This window comes from Lactuca serriola, chromosome 5 (genome assembly GCF_051521515.1).
Source record: "Lactuca serriola cultivar US96UC23 chromosome 5, Lser_US96UC23_V15, whole genome shotgun sequence".
NCBI classification, from domain to species: Eukaryota; Viridiplantae; Streptophyta; class Magnoliopsida; order Asterales; family Asteraceae; genus Lactuca; species Lactuca serriola.
In genome coordinates, this window is record NC_136412.1 from 177,733,541 (window position 1) to 177,753,882 (window position 20,342).

Sequence of the window (20,342 nt, forward strand, 5' to 3'; positions counted from 1 at the left end):
CCTGATATCCGTGCTTGCTGGGAATGATGTTCTTACTTGCTTCCCTATCAGACACCTTTCAAAAGGTTCTGATGGCATCTTCATCTTGGGGATTCCCTCATTTAATCCCTTTTCAGACATATACTTTAAAGAGGTAAAGTTCACATGGCCTAACCTTGTGTTCCACAACGATGTTGGGTTATTAAGTTCGGCTACTAAGCACCTTGATATGACCTCTTCTAGCTGGATTTTGTAGAGTCGGTTTGGGGACTTATTTACTTTCATTAGCATCCTTCCAGCATCATCATGCATCCATAGGAATGGCTCCTTAATTCTGATCTCATCACCTTCTTCAGATAGTTGGCCAAGACTGACTATATTGCTGCAAAGATCAGTATGTAGTACACCTCCTTTAGTCTTCTTTCTTCTCCATTCGTGCACTGGAGTAGAATTGATCTTTTCCCTTCAATTCTTACTTTGGATTCGTTTCCAAATTTTACAACTCCATGAACCTTTCTATGTAAGTTTTGAAACTTGTCTTTATCTCAAGTCATATGGTTACTTGCCCCAGTATCAAGATACCACATTTTTTACTGATTCAAAATTCCACCATTTGTTCTTAATTCAGGCTTCACAATTTCTTCGTTTAAGAACACTTCCCCTATTTCTTCTTGACTTCAAAGGATGATAACAATAGCGTCAGTTCATTATCATCCTGGACCAAGATACTTTCTTGATTTCTTTCTTTCCTTGGGTTCTTGCATTCGGCTGTATAGTGCCCAAACTCCTGACAATTTTACCACTGAACTCTACTCTTATCTTGACTGCTAAATGCACCTTGGCTCCCTTGATTATGATGACCACCTCTACCACGGCCACCACGACCTCTTCCTCTTCCACGTGACCTATTAAAATCACCACAGTTTGTCTTTGATTTTGAGTCACCATCACCCTTCTTCTTTCTCTTCTCTGACCATTGCCGATAGATTATGAGAAGTTTTCTATCTTCTGATTCACCATCACCTTTCATACGTTCTTCATAGGCTTTTAGCCTTCCTATCACTTATTCAACAAACATTGAATTTATATCTCCAAATTGCTCAATTGTCAAAGCAATCCGGAGAAACTTGGGTGGTACTGCCCTCAACAGTTTCTTCATAATATAAGACTCTTCTAAAGTGTCCCCAAGAGTACGCATAGTACTCACTATATTGCACACTTTTGCAGTGAAATCATCCACCCCTTCTGTCTCCCTCATTGTCATGGCTTCAAATTTTGTCTTGAGTGTCTGTATTCTTGGTGTCTTCACCCTATCTACTCCCATGAACATGGTCTTCAAGGCATCCCATGCTTCTTTGGTTGCCTTCTTCTCCACCAATGAGAGTAACAAATCTTCAGGTATGTCTTGATAGATGGTCGCCAATGCCATCTTGTCTTTCTTTACTTCTACAACCGTGTTCGAGGTTCTGGGCTCCACTGCATCCCAAACTCTTTGAGCTTGCATGAAAACTATCATCTTTATGGCCCATGCACCATAATTACTTTTGGAGAGCATTGGGTAGTGAAAGGTGATCTAGCCTTCCCTGTTTCCATTTCCATTATTTCCAGACATCTCTTCTCGAGATTGGTAATTGGGCATGCACTTGGTTAAGCTCTGATACCAAGTGTTGGATTTTGACATGTTCTCAAAACGAAATAATCAAAATAGATAAGCAAGAAGGCCACATATTGCAGATCGGGGAATCTGAGCCTTTTTCAAACCTGCTCCCATTTCGAGTCAAGAAATAGATAAATAGACACATCTCATTGCACTGATCGGGGGCGTTCGTAGTGACTGCGGGGGTCTGTGTATTATTGATTGAAGAAAGTAAAAAGTAGTGTGTTACAACATTCACAGATGCACCGAATATAAACGACTCAAAATGCAGAAAAATATGAACAAACTAGCTAATTGCTAAAGACCAGGAATTATCTCCAGGTGATCTTTGTTTATTAAAAAAACTTTAAATAATACTAATAAGGACATGTAGAAATTAAATGAACTCTGAATTATCTCAACAAAAAATAGACCTTAGAGCCAGTAATACCTTTTTCGGTGGCAGCTAGGTAGCAGTGCGAAGAAGGTGAAGTGGAGAACCGATGAAGCAGGCGTACATTATGACACAAAAAGGGAGTAGATGAGACGAGCAGGAAAATTTGTTTTTCAGGTCAAAACATACACCGGAGTAGGGTTGCAATTTAGGAAATCAAAATATTTAAGGTATTTAGAGGAATGTAGATTGGATAGAGCGGGAAAGTAAATTTGGGTGAAAATGGAGGGGCAATGAAATTAAAACAAAATCAGGGGAAACGAAAGTTTATGTATTTAGGGTAACATATATAGAACCCGGTTGAGTTATAAAAACGGGTTTTATAAAAGAAAATCCGAATAGAATTAAGTTTACACTAAATAGAACCCGGATTTCTCTAATACTGGGTTAGTGGGTCTTATTAGGAATTTTGTAGTAGTGATTAACTTTATGTTAGTGACCCACAATGAGAAACCATATTAGAATGAAGAATTTTTAAGCGTACGCAAAACTTTGTCTCAGTGGTGTTAATGGAAGACCAAAGACCTGATTAGAATCACAAATTTTCAAACATATGCAAGATCAACATACCCCACGTCTCAACAATTCTCATGACTTTAAAAACAATAATAAATAAATAAATAAATAGTAAGATAAGAGAAAATCACTATAAATAGAGATGACGACTATGAACCTCGTACAAGCATCTCAAGATTTGAACGTACTCGTTGTAATGGAGTCTAAACTCTTTCTTCCCTTTTCATGTATCCTCTTTCTTGCTTCATTTATGCTACCAGTTCTTTCGCATGTTCAGGACACTCATTTACGACCAAATGGGTCATCGGGTAATAACACGAACCCGTCACCTTTTGGGTTTCTTAAAGCCATGCAAGGGTGTCGTAAGGGTGATACAGTGAAGGGGATTCGTGACCTTAAACTGTATCTTGCTCGTTTCGGATACCTAAACTACCAGAAAAACCCTAATGTCAAAGATCTTGAAAAAGATAATTTTGACGAGGAGCTTGAGGTAGCTATCAAGTCGTACCAGGTCTACTACCACTTGAACGCCACGGGGACGTTTGATGGGCCAACGGTGTCACAGATGGTCATGCCTCGTTGCGGGTGCCCTGATAAAGTAATTCACAAGCACACCGATCATAACTCTTTACCCAAAGTCTCCCTTTACAAATTCTTTCCCGGAACACCAAAATGGAACCGTGGTCATCTAACTTATGCTTTTGGACCACGTTTCCCAACCCAATTCATGTCAGCTGTTGATTGTGCTTTTGGAAAATGGGCTACTGCTTCTTCTGGATACTTCACGTTTTCAAGAGCAGGAAGTTATGAAGGTGCTGACCTAAAGATTAGTTTTCAACGTGGAGACCATGGAGATGGGAGTCCCTTTACTAGTCAAGTGTTAGCCCATGCTTTTTCACCTTCGGATGGAAGATTCCATTATAATGCGGATCATAATTGGGCTATTGGAGCAGTGCAAGGTGCTTTCGATGTGGAGAGTTTGGCTTTACACGAAATAGGGCACCTTCTTGGGCTTGGTCATAGCGAGTTTCAAACCTCGATAATGTGGACTAGTTTCGCCCCAGGGGTCACGAAAGGTTTGACCACTGACGACATTAAAGGGCTCCGTACTCTATATGGTATTTAGATCGAAGAGAATAAGGACGCATAATTATAGTGATTACATGTATGTTTTATGGTTGTGTTTACATGTGTGTTATGATAACAAATATCTATAATGAATAAGTCAATGTTTTAAAACCAGGTTTTTAATTTATTTGGTGTGACTATCGGGTCGGGTGTAAACCAATTTAATGTCGTCTCAATCCTTTTTTGGAATTTATATATACTTGTATTCATATATTGCCGATTTTTAGATGATTTGGTGTGACGATCAGGTCATTAGTAAACCAGTTCAACCGTCGGATCAATTATGTTTTTCAAAATTTAATGCATTTTATACATACCAATATTCATATATGTATAGAAAACTTAGAAATTGATTTCCAAATGTTCAAATATTATAAAAAACATAACCATAAGTTTTAGATCAATTGAAATACATCATAAAAGACACATATACTACAAGAAATGTTAGCAATAGCAGCAACATCTTTAGCGGCGACATGTAATTGACGCGTTACATGTCGCAGCTATTGCTAGGCGTCGCCGCTAAAGGTGTCGCCGCTATTGCTGACACCGTGGCAAACCGCGTGAAATAATCCCTGTCCGTTCGATCATTATTCAATCCTACGACTGTAAACTCCTAAAACACGCGCTTTCTTTTCCCTCCAGGGGTGTCGCCACTAAAACCCCTATGTCGCCGCTAAAATCTTCATGTCGCCGCTATTGCCCGTCACCGCTATTGAGTTGCGACAGATAACCCCCCCCCCCCCCCCCAGTCGACCATTCTTTCATTCGATCGCTGTATCTCTCAAAACTCCGACTACGCCTTCACCATCTGCACCCATTACGATTCCGACCACCAGGAGCCACTTTACCGGCGACCGACCTTGTTTACCGGCGGCCATCCAGTTTATCGAGGACAATTCCGACCACAACAGCATTTCAATGGAATTGAGCAATCTAAGGTCAAATTTATTTCCCTAATTTTTGTTCTTCTTGTGTTTTGATGTTAGTTTTACCATTCAAACCTGATTGTATCATTGATTTCTATGTTTTCTAAGATTTTTTTGGTTAGTAATTTTTAGTGTCGACCAAGCCTCTTGTTTGGCTGTAAATTGATGATTTTTGAGTGATTATGTATGTTTTATCATATTTTATGCAACCTATTGTATAATTGATTTGTGTTTATGCTCATTGTGATGTATTGGCATGAAATTGGAATTACACATGGTTTGTGTGATTTTGTATTTAGGTGTATATTTTTCTATGAAATTGGTATTGGATGTCTAAAATGGTAGGATTGTATGAAATTAGATGTATTGCTTAATTATTTGAAATTAGAATTTGAATTGGATGTATTGTATGAAATTGGATGTATTGTTTAATTGTATGAAATTGGAATATGAAAGTTGTATTGTATATCTAAAATGAAATGAAAAAAGGGAATTAAATCTATTGTATATATGTATGATTATGTGATATTTAGGTTTAATAGTTTGGTATATATAAGATGAAGTGATAAAGTTCTTAATTGATAAGTTATAGTTTTTGTAGTAATTTTAATTTGTGCATGGAAATGTATTTAGATGAATTTGTATTTAGAAGTATATTTTGGTATAATGAATTTGTGCATGAAAAACATTAAACAAAAAAGTAGGATGCAATAATGGAAAAAAGTATGATGTTATATTGTGTATGTATTTGTATGCAATTTGGAAACTACAATGTTATAATAGAAACTGTATTATTTTTGTATATGTAATATGTGTAAATTCTATTCATATTGTAATTTTGCAGGCTATATATGGGGTTTAGTTGGACGATACTCTTCTACGTGATGGCGGATGTTATGGGCTTAGGACATGGAGGTAATGGAGCCGGGGATCCACCACCTCCTGGAGGCTTTGGTCGTGGTCAACACGAACAGGATGGTAAGTCTTATTATGATATATTTGTTAGATATTTTTATCCATTTATTATAAGCTATCGTGACTAATATTTTTAATTATATTTTTCAGCTGAGCTCCCTAAGAAAAGAAGAGGCCTAGCACAAAACATTCAACTATCAAAGATAATATGGGTAAACAAGGGAAAGTCTATAGATTTGGATTTCGATAGGGAGCTGACATATTCCCCTGTCGGGAACCATGGTAATTGGTTTACCCGTGAGATTAGGAAGTATATATGGATGAACATCCCTTTGAACGTATCTGGTTGGGACAATGTTTCCCCCGCTTTAAGGAATGCCACAGTGGTTCATTTAAAGGTAACTTGGACAATATTTTCAGTTTAGTTCTAATTGGTATTTAACTAACTTTTTTGTATTTGTAGAATAAGTTTGATTTAGATAAGGTTAACTTGGATCCCGAGCGTGCTCAGTTGTTGCAGAGCATTGATGCGACCTTGCAAAGAATTTATAGAGGCTGGAAAAATAAAGCGCATACTTATTTTGAGAATGTCGGGGGGCTAACAGATATCCCAAGGGCATTAGCCAACCCCCCCCCCCCCCCCCCGATGGTATGTCACGTGAAAATTGGGCGCAAGCAGTCGAGCATTTTCAAACTCCTGAATTTCTAAAGCGTTCGGCGTCAAACAAATGAGTATGTGCACAACAAGAAGTTGTAAACAGAGGGGGATCGTGCTCATATAGCAATGCATGTTTTAAAGAAGTAAGCTATGATATATTTAACTGTTTATTTAAATTATAATTAATCTAATTTTTAATGTTAAATAGGACATTGCTAGAATAGAAACATTTCGTAAGGCCAATACTAATCGCCAAGGGGTGTTTAGTAGTCCTGCAGTCGAGCAACAATGTGTAAGTGGTTAATTTGTATTTTCATATAAGTGCCTATATCGTCAAGGAGTAGTTAGTAATCTAATTTTTATTAAATTTATTATTTTTTGAAAATACAGAATGCTTTACTCTTTGAGACCAGTCAACAAACTCAAGCTTCTTCTGAAGCCAGCGGTCTAACACCAAAGGATACACAAAATTGTTTTGAAAAAATATTGGGTGTTCGACGTGGCCATATCAGAGGCATCGGGCGTAAACCTTTTACGGCTGTCTCGATGTACGATCAGGAACAACCACTAACACAGCCACCACCACAATCACAGGTGACAAGACTATTTAATTTTGGTAATTGTTTAAAATGTTGGTAATTGTTGGTTTAGTAACAGTTTCAAAATTTGGTAATTGTTAGTTCGATAATAGTTTATATATTGGTAATTGTTAGTTTGGTAATAGTTTGATATATTGGTATTTTATAAGACTATGTTGTTTTATTTGTAGTTAGAAATGCTTCAAACAATGTTAAAAGATTCGACATGTAGTGCTGCACTTGAAGATTGGTTTTGTTCGTTGCCACAACGAAATGAAACCGGAGGAAACGTGGAGAGTGATTATGACGAGTAGATAGTTGTAGGATTTTTTTTATGTTTTATCTGTGCAAGTATTTTAGACTAGTATTTTCGATATTTTGTTATATGTTAAATCGGACAAGTATTTTAAACGGATATTGTATTAATATTTTGGAATGGAATGATGTAGGATTAAATTAATTAATATCATACCAGTTTTTTTTTTCAGTTTTAATGTTATATATATATATATATATATATATATATATATATATATATACACACACACACACACACACACACACACACATATATATATATATATATATATATATATATATATATATATATATATGAAAAACACTAATACCGGTGACGCCTTTAGTGGCGACAATAGGTTATTACCGGCGTCTGGTCTTTAGCGGCGACATGTCTTTAGCGACGACAAACAAGCATTAGCGGCGACAATTTGATTAATAGCGACAAAACATCAACGTCGACGTTTTAGCGACAACGCCAATCGCCGGTAATACTCTAATTTCTTGTAAACTATAATATCAAAACAAAATACAGTTCACGATGAAACCAGACACATCATCATCAAACCAAATCACGTATATTGAGAAATTTGAGTGTTACATGACACAAATACACAGAAAATTACACGAATGGTCCCTATGTTTTAAGGTAATTTGTGTATTTGGTCGCTAACTTATTGTTTTAACATGGAAGGTCCCTATTGTTGTTTTTGTAACGCGCTTGGTCCCTGTCATACCAAAAAAAACTATTTTTCCCTTGATTTTTTAATTTATTTAAATAAACACACCCTTAACCCTACCCTTTCACCTTACCTTATCTACCCCACCATTTTTTCATATTTAAATAGTAGTTTTTTTAGGTAAGACAAAGACCAAACACATAACAAAAACAAATAGTAGGCACCAAGCGCGTAACAAAAACAATTATTATAAACATTCCGAGTTAAAAAAATAAGTTAGGGACCAAGAACACAAATTACCCCAAACCATAGAGTCCAATTGTGTAATTTACTCATATATATATATATATATATATATATATATATATATATATATATATATATATATATATATATATATATATATATATAGGGTTAGGTTCATGTGAGACGGCCTAATTTTGTGAGACCGTGAGACGCATTTTCTTATTTTTTTTATTTTTTATAGTTAATTCAAGTTCCGAAAATAATATTTAAAACAAAGAATTTTTGGATTTTTCCATTTATTTTGCATTTTAAAATTATTTTTTAGAATATGTACAGTGTAATATTCTATTAGAATATTTCACGTACTTTTAAAAAAAACGAGATTTTTTTTATTATTTTTATTTTTTTTAGTTAATTCAAGTTCCGAAAATAATATTTAAAAAAAGAATTTTTAGATTTTCCATTTATTTTGAATTTTAAAATTATTTTTTAGAATATGTAGTGTAATATTCTGTTAGAATATTTCACGTATTTAAAAAAAATACAGGATTTTTTTATTTTTTATTTTTATTTTTTTTAGTTAATTTAAGTTCCGAAAATAATATTTAAAAAAATAATTTTTGGATTTTTCTATTTATTTTGCATTTTAAAATTATTTTTAGATTTGGTTTCACGGTCTCACAAAATTTGAATGATCTCAAATGAACCTGAACCTATATATATATATATATATATATATATATATATATATATATATATATATATATATATATATATATATATATATATATATATATATATTAAAAGTTTGTTCCCTAAGGAACAATACCTAACCAAGGGTACTATTCATGGGGTTACCATATGAGTTAGGCTGTTGGTAATGGAGCTTGTGACGTGTCCTCCAACCACAATGCACCGACTTAAAGATCTGCTAGCATTGCTCCAGATACCCACTGCCTTCCTCTTACCTTTTCATCCCAATCGTCTTCCGTACCTTCGACTGCATATTTCTTCATAACTGTGAGTTCCCTTATTTGTCTTTGGGTTGTGTGATGGAGGTCGACTTCGGCCGGAAAATCCATCATAACCTAATACCCTTATCATCTTCATCAGCATATACAATTTCATCTTAGCATAATACCCATCTACGTCATCTTTCCGTCTTCTTCACACTATGACCTTTTCTTCTCGCAACAGCAACGACGGTGATAGTGACAGGTGCAACATTTTCAATTCTAATTTTGTTTTGAGACTCTTTTTCTGCTACAACTACTCCTCAATTCTTCGAACTATCTGAATCTAGAAATTGGTGACAGTGATTCTCCTGTAAATTGCGATCAGGTTTCACTTTTCATTTTTCTTTTTCGATATTTTTTTATCAAAATGCTAATGAAGTTCCTACAAAGGTTACGATTCAACCACTGTTGGTTCAGGCAATGTATGTATCAATTGATTTCTCTTTCTATTTGATTTTGAAACCATGGTTTCGAATCGCTTCATTATTCGGGGTCGTGACCCGATCATCAGTTATCTCAAGGCTTAGGGCCTTGGACAAGAAGAGGAGTAGCCCTTTTTGGATGTGGGTATTATAGATTAAGTGAGCTGAGTGTTAGATTGCATTTCGGAGCCCAATGGTATAATCGTAATTTTGGCAGTCTGGGCATTTATAAATTTTGGGTTTTTGTTCAAAAAGTTATAGGGTGAAAGTAAGTTGATAGAAGTATAGGGCTTCTCGCCACCTTTCCGTGGATATAAGGTTCGTCGGAAACGGAATTAAGACAAAGGAGTTATGGCTCAATGAAGTTCAAGTGTTTTCAAGCATGGTTGAGTATGCACGGCGTACTCAGCAAGTAAGCAGGGCGTAGTTGGTTAAAGGATCGTGAGTTCATCTTGAGTATGTCGGGTGTACTAAGGGGTTTGCAATGCGTACTCCCTTCATATGGAAACCCTAGTTCTTAGGGTCTTGACCCTATTTAAGCCTCATTTATCCTTGAGCCTTGTCCCTTATCAGCCTCCAAGCCTCCTAAACCCTAATATTAGACCCTTAACCACCATCTTGGAGTTATTAATCTCTTGTGAGTGATTTTGCACTGTTTTGGAGCATTTTGAAGTGATTGGAGGTTGTTGAAGGATCATCACTTGTAGTGGGGCTTGTAGATCTAAAAGATTCGGATCTTTTGCAACCTATTGAAGGTAAAAAAGCTCTCATCTTGGCATCTCTTTGGTTAGATCTTGTTTGGGGTGGTTTAAGGCACATTTTGGTCCCTTTGGTTTGTATCTATGAGATTAAGCTTGCCCCAAAAGTTTGGACACTAGATCTAGACGTTTTAGGTGTCCTTAATGCATAAAAATGTGATCTTTATAGTTGTTATTGTTGTATTAGGTGTCTAAGCTCATAACTAGAATTGGTATGTACTTGACCCGATAGTAGCATGGTCCATTTCGGGTTGCCTTCACCAAAACAATTTGATAGAATGAATATTTGAGAAAGAGGTTATTTGTGATTTATTAATATATTAATTGAGAAATCATATTATTTAATTGGTATTGATCAATAATTAATTTGGAATTAATTAATGATCAAAAGAGACTGATTAAATTAATGGGGACTGATTAGGTAAATCGGACTAAATCCTTGTGAGAGTCCATGAAGAGTTAGTCAAAAAAGGCTAATGAGTTATTGGATTAGAAGCCCAGGTGAATTAGGTTTTACAACTTGAAACTCTAGGAATTCCAAGCTACAAATTGAACCCCTAAGCTTACCAAATCGACCACTAGTACTCTTAGGTTAAACCCTAGTCGATTTATGCTTCATAACCTCACTCTCATATTCCTCTAATTGTTATTGGTGTTTATGACTTGTTTGAGGCATCACACTTGGGGTGCTAAGCTCTTGAAAGACGAAAATTACACAAGCCACAACTAAGAGGTATTCTTTTAACTAGTTTTTATGTTTCAAATATCTATGTTGTATGTTGGTTATAGGTTTCATTCTTTGGATAATTTTTTTTGCATGTATAACTAGAGAAAACTTAGAACCAAAGCATTAAGGTTGTATGCGCACCATAAGAGTTTTATAATACATAAAACCCAACAGTGGTATCAGATCCATAGGTGTTTTATATTATATAGATGCATTGGTTAATTGTTCAAAGCTGAAAAAATTACAAAATTGCATTCTGACTGCTAGACTCGATGAGTCCCATGAGTGGACTCGACGAGTTGACTCATATGATCATGAACTCGATGAGTCCATAGTCTAGCTCGACGAGTTGGATCATCGGATGTCAGATTTTTTGAGTTTCTCGCATGTTTTGGATTAGGATCATCACCACAAATTGTTTTGGCTCATAAAATTCGATTTTACTAATATGATAATGATTATCCCCATCCAATAACATGATGATTGTCAAATTTTTAGATAATTACTTGATTTTGTGAAAAGCTAATTATTTGTAGAATTTGAAATTATCTTGCCATATGAGTGGAATTAGGTCAAATTAGTAAAAGATAAAATTATATGATTATTTTATTAGGTTAACATTTGGTCTAAATGGATTTGAAGAGTTTCATAACTTTCCTTCAAGTTATGGAACTTGGAAAGTCTCTTTTATGACTAAAGAGAGTTATAAAACTTGTCTTCAAGTTATGGAATTCAAAAAGTTTTTTTTAAAGTTACAAAACTTGCCATCAGGTTTTGGAATTTGAAAAGTGTATTTTATGAAACATTGAATTCTAAAAAATATCTAGTAATTTCAAAAGGTGCGACTCTTGGTTTCATAACTTAAAAAAATAATTAAATAGTTTTAATTTTGAATTTTTTATATTTAGAACCTTTAGGCTTCATAACTTAAATTTAGAAGAAAAAGTTTTTTTTTTAATTATGGCTTTGTTAATAGTTAATTAAAAGATTAATTAAAAGAGTATTAATAAATCTATAATTAAATGGTTCAAGTTTAATTATGTTAAAAGTCTACTCTATTTAAAAGATTAAACCTCTTAGTCTTTTAAACATTTAAAATATACCCTTATACTATATAAAATTAAAAGTCTAATGTGTTATATATGTATAAGTTTAAAAGTCAGTCTTACCGTTAGTAGGCCTCATTCACGAAGCTAGTTTATAAGGGATGTTTAAGGAAACTGCCTATAAAATGGCGATTGAATGGTTATCCACTCTTACCCACCGCACTCTTGACTAGTGAAGGGTCATTAGTCGAACGGGTAGGATAGGACACTAAACCCTCATTAAAAGTATAATGAATTATAAAGTAACTGAACCCTTATAAATTCCCAATCTTAGTAACTTAGGAAAAATGTGAATTTGATGCAAATCCATGAAATTGCACATTGCAACTTATTGGTCTGTTAGTGGAGCGTGTATGGTTAACCGGCACACTAATGTGGACTAATAAAGGATGGAAATGGGTAGCTCGTAGTTTGTCATAGATCGATGAAGTGTGTGTGGTTAACCGATACATTGATGAGGTGATAAATGACTTCGAGAGTACCAAGCTAATTTGTATGGTTATTCACACCTTGTTTGTGATCCTCGGTATCCCAGTCATAAACTTGAAGGGAATAATCGAGATTAAGCATGCCATTGAAAATTTCAATGAATTTCAAAAGATCTAGGAGTTTCATTTAAAACTTAATTCGTTTAAAATTTCGTTTTTCATGGTGGAATTGATAAATCATCATTTAACTACCGACAATTAGTTTGCAATTGGATTACGGCATCCCTCTTCCAAATTGTAAATTATTGTGTTGGGTCTTAGCCTTAATATTTCATTTGGGTGTTATACTAAGGACTTAAATCAACTAAACTTGAATTTCACCATTGTAGATATCTAGTTCTGACAACTATAGTCTTCCCGAATCTTATGGAAAAACTTTCCTCATGAAGATGATGTTCCTAGAAATCATACGTCACTTCCTCCACTTCCACCAGTAGTTCTCCCTAACCTACATGTTCGTCGACTTGAAAAGTTCAAGATCACTCAAGCCCTATTAGCAGGTAAACACGAAGATGGAAAGTCTGTATGTGCTCACATCTTGGAGATGAAGTTGCATATTGACAGGATAGGAATGTTGGGTGTCATTTTCCTGAGGAAGTTGGTTGTTGACTTGGTTCTTCAATCACTTCCTAAGTCATATAGTGAGTTCATTAAAGATTACTATATGACAGATCACGACGTGACCTTATTGATCTAACATATTTGCTTATTACTGCTGAATCAACAATGATTTGGGGCACTGGTCAAGCAAATTTGATTGGAAGATCTACTTCCCAAGCTTCCATGGACGTTGATAATGGAAACATTTGAAGTCCAGAAAAGTATTTTCTTCCCAGCGGAAAGGGATCGGCTATTGTCAAACCATTTGACCAAATGGTAAAAAGAAATGCTAAGTCTGAGATTGCCCCGTGTGCCATTCTGAAAGAGTATGTTTGTTTCTATTGCCAAGAGAAGGGCATTGGATACGAAGCTACCGTATCAACCTAAAGGACCACAAGGATGGTAAAGTCAAAATGTTTGACTATGCTTTAGGTAAGTCTACTATTTAACTCTATTAAGTTCCTAATTGAATATTCTTAATACATATGTGATGAGATTGCATTTTGATGTTTTGAAGGATCAATGAAAAGGTAGGAAGCTTAAAGAAAAAGCATGTTGAGTCTGATCGCAAAGAGATGGATTTCGATCGCATGATTTGATGATCAGGATTTTTGAGCTGCTACTTAGGAGTTATGATAGATTGCTTAGAAATATGTAGTAACATAGTTTTCATTTTTAATTGCATTGTAAGTACAAGTTTTCCGCAATTTTATAAATAAAGAAAATTTTGATTTTATCTTATTTCCTTGCAATGGCATTTGTGAAAATTGATGTTTGTATGTTTCTATTAATAGCAATATTGAAAATGGACTTGATTCTTAATTATATCGATTGTGGTAATGTCATAATTTACCAAATAAGGAAGGATTCTCATCACCCAATTTTCAATTGGACAGAAACTTGGAATCATGCAACTAGTATTGTGTGATGAATGAGAACTTTCATCTTTGGGAAATTAAGACTAATTCCTTGTTTACATATAGATGCGAGTCAAGTGAAGGACTAGGGGATCTAGTACACAGTATTGTGCACTAATCAGGTCCACCACAAAGAACAATAAGACTATTCGTTATGAGTTACTAAGAGTTTAGTGAACATGATTATGCTTACAAGATTAAGTGTAATTCTGAATCATTGAAAAAGTTTCAATGTATAGCAGAACAAATAAGAAGAATCAATTAGGCAAAAAGATAAAAGTTTCTCCAATCTAGAAGGAAAGGAGAGTACTTTAGTGTCGTTTTTTTATGATCATCCTAATGATTATGGAACCATATCACAATTGATCCTCTAAGGACATCTTAGTGAATCATACTTCATTCCAAAATCGAGTCGTAGAGTCATACTGCAAGATTGTGACTTGAGTAACATATCTTAAGCAGTTTTATAGCATCTCATAGGATGTGCAATAGAAATGTTTTGAAATTGGTAATTGTGATGTTTTATATAAGAAAGAGACCAACTAAGACCGATTATATGAAGTTTCATTCTTGATAAGAATCCGCACTAACTCTTGGATATTTGCTTGTCAAGGAATGGTTCTTGACAAGAGAATCTTATATGTCAAAAGGCCAGTGGGAGTCTTAAAGATCTTGATAAGTTTAAAGAACTAATCAAGAATAAACCTATCATTAATCATTAGTGCATGAATTGAGGTTTATAACCTATCGTGTTGACATATTCTTGTTTCTGTGCTCATTCCAGTTAAAGTTGACTATGCATGTGAGTTCTATAAGCTCTCAATTGTTTGCATAAGGCAAAGCACCTGGATCAGTGAAAGTTCATTGATCAGTATGGGTGAGCTGCTCAACAACTTGGAAGACATGGTAGGCCCTTGTGCTACCAAGTGGCAAGAAATTAAGATTGAGTATGTTCAGTCCATATAAGTTTGATTTTGTCATAGACCTTGTCTTATGATAATGATAGATTCACATGGATAGAAACACATACACCATAAAATCTAAAGTGGCATAAGGTTTCTCTCGATTTCATGAAAGTGATTGTGAGGAAACACTTTCACTAAGAAGATTTTGAGGAGATAGCAGTTGTGTTAATTGTATTCTCAAATTCGATTATGATTACGGCATCCCTCTTCATAGTTCGAATTGTGAGAAACGACAAATAGTTTGAACATTTGGGACTTATTGTTATAAGTTCTAAAATAGTTTAGACATACATATGAGCTTTCTAATAAAAGGTGTATGACCTTAGATAAAGGCTTATCGAAGCATCTCATATCAAAAATCTGAACTTCGGTAAGAAATGATTTCTAGAAGTCCAGCTGATTTCTGGGTACATGTCAAAGCTAGTGGGGGCATAAGTGCTACGCTAGTCAGAATATAATTATCATGATAGTGGGAGCATGATTATTATATGAAATGTTGTAGGTTAGGAATACTGGTTATAGGAAACCAAGGCTAAGAATTTTTACAAAGTTACAAAATTTGAAAATTTGTTTCGCTATAGTAAGGGAGACGATACTTATACTTTATTTCGAATCTAAAAGTTTAGATTGAAGTATTAATCAAGCTTAGTCATGGGCTGTCACACCCCCGAACCAGACATCGGAAACATCCGGGGGCTTGAGCGACTTCATTAGCGTAGTATCATAACAGTGTATATAATTTAAACAAAACATTATCATCATCATACATGTAATATTACAACTGTCATTGTTTACATCAAGTTTTGTACTTTAATATTACAAGCCAAATTATCCAAAGTAAGGTAATGACAAAACACAACAAAATATTTGTAACAACTCGAACCTTTTTCAGTCAACGAAAGTCAAAACCTGTTAAATAAAAATTTCGAATTTTTAATTATTTTGTCAATTTTGTCAAGCTTGTAAGGATTGAAAACAACTTAGAGTATATGAATTAAATATATATAAGTGTCGGGACTAAAATCATGTGAAAAATCAAGTTTTTCTTCGAAAATCAGCCAAGTCTCGTTCATCCCGGTGTTTACGGCCACGAACATGTTTACGGTCGTAAACCGTTCGCGGCCTTAGGACCCCACCTCCGATCGTAAACCCAGCATATATATATATATATATATATATATATATATATATATATATATATATATATATATATATATATATATATATATATTCTTACCCTCATTTATAAAATTCTGGCCAAAAACACTACTTTCTCTCTCTCTCTCTCTCTCTCTAAACCCACCAACCGAAAACTCAAGATTTCTCTCATCTACCCTCCAAAAATCATCCAATCCACCTTGGAACTTGTTTTGGAGCATCAAGAGTTCATCATTTCCTCAAATCAAGCACTCTTCATTCTTGGGTTTACGGTCGTGAACCTTCAAATCTTCATATTTTCACCAAGAACACCAAGAACGGGCAGTAAACCATTTAAGGGTCGTAAGCCATTCAAGGGTCGAAATCAGTTCACTGCCGAGAACGGTTCACGACCGAGAATAGTTCACGACCACAATCAACCCTAAATCATGGATCTTTGCTGTATACCTACTTTTTCCACTTCGATCGAGACTCGGTAACATTCCTTAACCAAAAGCAAGTGTTTTCCAACACTATAATTAATGGTTTCGCTAATAAGATACATTTATGTATTTAATTATCATTAGGATTCCGTTAATTCCGTTTACAACAACTCGAGGGTCCTCACTCCAGTTTCACAGTCCGAAACCTTCACGCAACCAATAGTGAGTTATACCCCTATGCTTTTACTATTTTTAACGTTTTCAGGGGGGATACAAGCCAAACACAAATAGTTGTTGTAAACTTTATACACAAAATTTCAACAGGATTAAAACTTATGCAATTAATACAACTAAAGTTCACCACATTTTATAGAATACTTAGATATTTGATCCCTTTTGTAACATGTTGAGCATAAGGGAAGTTTTCAACTCACAACTATAATTGCATAGTTTTCTGAACAATACACGAACCGAGTACTTAACACACATGCAAACTATAATAGGTATAGTTTGGGATTTCAATACACAGTGTTACCATCTCAGGATTATACATTACTATTTTCTGAATACAATAGTACCATACTAAATAATTAGTTAGGTATAATTATTATTACTCTGTAAAGTATACATACAATTTCAAGTACAAGAGAATGATACAAAACTACACGTAAACTAGTTAATACAGAGTTGTGAGACATCACTTCAATTGTACCCTTCAGGGTGCGAGCTAAATCCTATCATTAGTGTAACCAGAGTCTCCTGGATGGAGAGCATGAGATTTATGAATAGATTTATTTTAGACTGACAATCTGACACCTAAACTGCTAGCTACAGTTAGGCAGGCATGCCTGGGGTGACAAATATCATACCATCCGACGCCTGAAGAACGTCACAGAGGTCATCAGTCATATCAAGCATGGTTATACGACTTACAATTGAATAAACTAACCTTTTGTTTATGGGATTTCATTTTGCGTTAGTTTTATTTTAATTAATAGAACTATTATACATTCTACTAGAGGTTTCCAGGGGATATAATACATGGTTTTATTTTAAGTAATGAAACTACTATACATACTGGTGGTAACCAGGGCTTTCAAACAGAACATTTTATACATTACTGGTGATAGCCTGGGTTTTCATTCAAAACAACATTATACAGTACAGCTGGTGGTAACCAGGAAAATGAACTAATACTTTATGTAACACAGTAACGATCATATATGTAAGAAAATATTGGATTTTCTATGAGAAGCATACAAACCATTTTACAAATTCAATGACAGGTCTTCATTACAAAAACATTTTTATGAACTTACTAGCTTAATGCTGATACTCTTTCAAAATCACTTGTGTTCTTAGGAAATCAGTAGAGAGGTACTCCCACAGGCATTTGAGAAGAAAGAGCGTATAGAGTCATGTCTTTTATATTTTACTATACTTTTGGTGTATACAAACTATGTATCAAACAGATGTGAATACCTATATTTTCAATGTAATGGTTGTTTTTACTTTGATTACTATGATGCAATTGTTGTGATATTGTACATGACGTACTCCACCCCCGAACGCTTCCGTCGTTTCGGTTTCGGGTTGTGACAGATTGGTATCAGAGCTATTGTTTATAGTTAACTAAGTATACCGAACCTTACATGCTGTACAACTATAAACGCCAACGGGCCAAAGTGCTCTGAACTAAAAGTATACTTTTAAAAATCTAAGTATTTTATAAGAAGTATACAAATATATATATATATATATATATATATATATATATATATATATATGTATATATATATATATATATATATATATATATATATATATATATATATATATATATATATACTAGAAACAGTATCGCATGTAGAACAAAACAAAAGTATTTGGATGTTGGACACTGCAGTTAAACCTAGATAGTTATGTAATCATGTCTGAATAAATATAGCCTGATCAACTATATTTATTTGAAATACGACCAACATGTGTTTGGGAGTGAATGTGGTGTTGCAACAAGCCTAAATCTTACCATCCTATATACAAAAAGGGAACGATAGAACATAGCATACAACTTAAAATACTATAGGAGTATTTTATCTAGAGACGAATACAGTGTAGAGATTCATTCCAAGTGTTGCTACTTATTTCTTTTCTAGCGATAGTTTACTTGTATTGATAGCCTTTCTTTGCATATCGTTTAGTAGACTACTTTATCTGTCAGGTTGAGATATGTCTTGATTCATATCACTTGATTCTAAAATCTAAGGGACTTATCATCCTCTTCTTCTTGATTATTTTAGAGTAAGATGCCTCCAAAGAAGAGACCCAACAGAAAGAACAACAATCCCCCGACAGATCCGTCGCCGCCACCTCCTCGGTACGACCTAACTATCTTCCAAGCAGCCGTGACAGACGCCGTGGCTGCTGCAATGTCCCAAATTAACGCCACCAGTACAAGTGCGGCGGGTAGTGGTACCCTAATGTTCAACCTCGGTGACGGTCATGGTCACACAAGGGAGCGTACATACAAAAAAATTTTCGAATGCTAAACTGCAGTCTTTCGATGGCACTAAAGGTGTCATTGCCCTAACCCAATGGTTCAAGAAGACAGAGTCGATCATTGAGATATGTGCTTGCCCTGAATCTAGCAAGGTGAAGTTTGCAGCGTGCACCTACACTGACAAAGCACTAACTTGGTGGAATGGCCAAGTCAAATCCCTAAGTCTTCCGGTGGCTAATGCCATGAGTTGGGAGGATCTGAAAGAACCGATGCTCGCTGAGTATTGCCCACGAGGAGAGATGCAAAAGCTAGAGCAGGAGCTCTAGAATTTAAAGATGAAAGGCTCCGACATTGCTGCTTACACTGAGAGATTCAGTGATCTTGCTCTTCTCTGTCCGGGAATGATCACCCCGGAGAGCAAGAAAGTAGAAAGATACATATGGGGATTAACACACCCAACTCAGGGGAATGTCTTGGCTGCCAATCTACCAACGTTTGATGGTGCCAAAGGGTTACTTTGATTGATCATGAGGATCACCAGGATCCCATGCCAGCCGCCCACAAACCACCCGAGGAGAGCGGTGGAAAGAAAAAGTTTTGGAATAAGCGCAAGGGCAAGTATTCACAGGAGCCCTCCAAGAAGCAACAAATAGTGGCAGTTCATGCCGCTACTACTCCTTCCGCTGTCCCTACAGCTCAAGAACCTGCCAGGAGATATGTTGGAACCCTCCCAAGGTGTGACAAGTGTAACTTCCATCATCACGGACAATGTTGTGAGATGTTGTGCAACAACTGTGGCAAAAGGGGAACACAACTCATTTTTGCAAAACACAAGTCCAACCAACCAATCAGGCTCCTGGAGCTGGAGTGAGCCAAGTTTTTTATGCATGTGGTGAGACTGGGCACTTCAAGAGAAATTTCCCAAAAGCAATAGCTGACAACACATCGAAAGTGCTAGCCATGGGCCAGGAGGAAGCAGTCGCTGATCCCACTGTAGTTACGGGTACGTTCCTCCTCGACAACTCTTCTTCATGCATTCTTTTCGATAGTGGTGCGGAGAGAAGTTTTGTTAGCCATGCATTTAAGCATCTACTCAAACATGGATCCCAACCCCTAACCTAAACATTTATTGTCGAGATGGTTAACGGTAAGAAAGAGAGCATTGGCGATGTATTCATAGGTTGTACCCTTACCCTGAATGATTATTCCTTTCTCATCGATCTCTTTTCGATGTCGGTCTCCATTAA

The 20,342-nt window shown here is 35.4% G+C and overlaps 1 protein-coding gene across 1 annotated transcript; it reads left to right on the forward strand.

Moving 5' to 3' along the window:
- The first annotated feature begins 2,763 nt into the window (after positions 1-2,763).
- On the forward strand, positions 2,764-3,869 carry LOC145051342 (metalloendoproteinase 2-MMP-like). The gene has a single exon (XM_078999380.1). The coding sequence runs from the start codon at positions 2,782-2,784 to the stop codon at positions 3,709-3,711; it is 930 nt and encodes a 309-aa protein (XP_078855506.1). The 5' UTR covers positions 2,764-2,781; the 3' UTR covers positions 3,712-3,869.
- Positions 3,870-20,342: the final 16,473 nt, after the last annotated feature.

What these genes read in the sequence shown, in the direction of transcription:
- LOC145051342 (XM_078999380.1), top strand. Translation starts at nt 2,782, where the DNA reads ATGGAGTCTAAACTCTTTCTTCCCTTTTCATGTATCCTCTTTCTTGCT.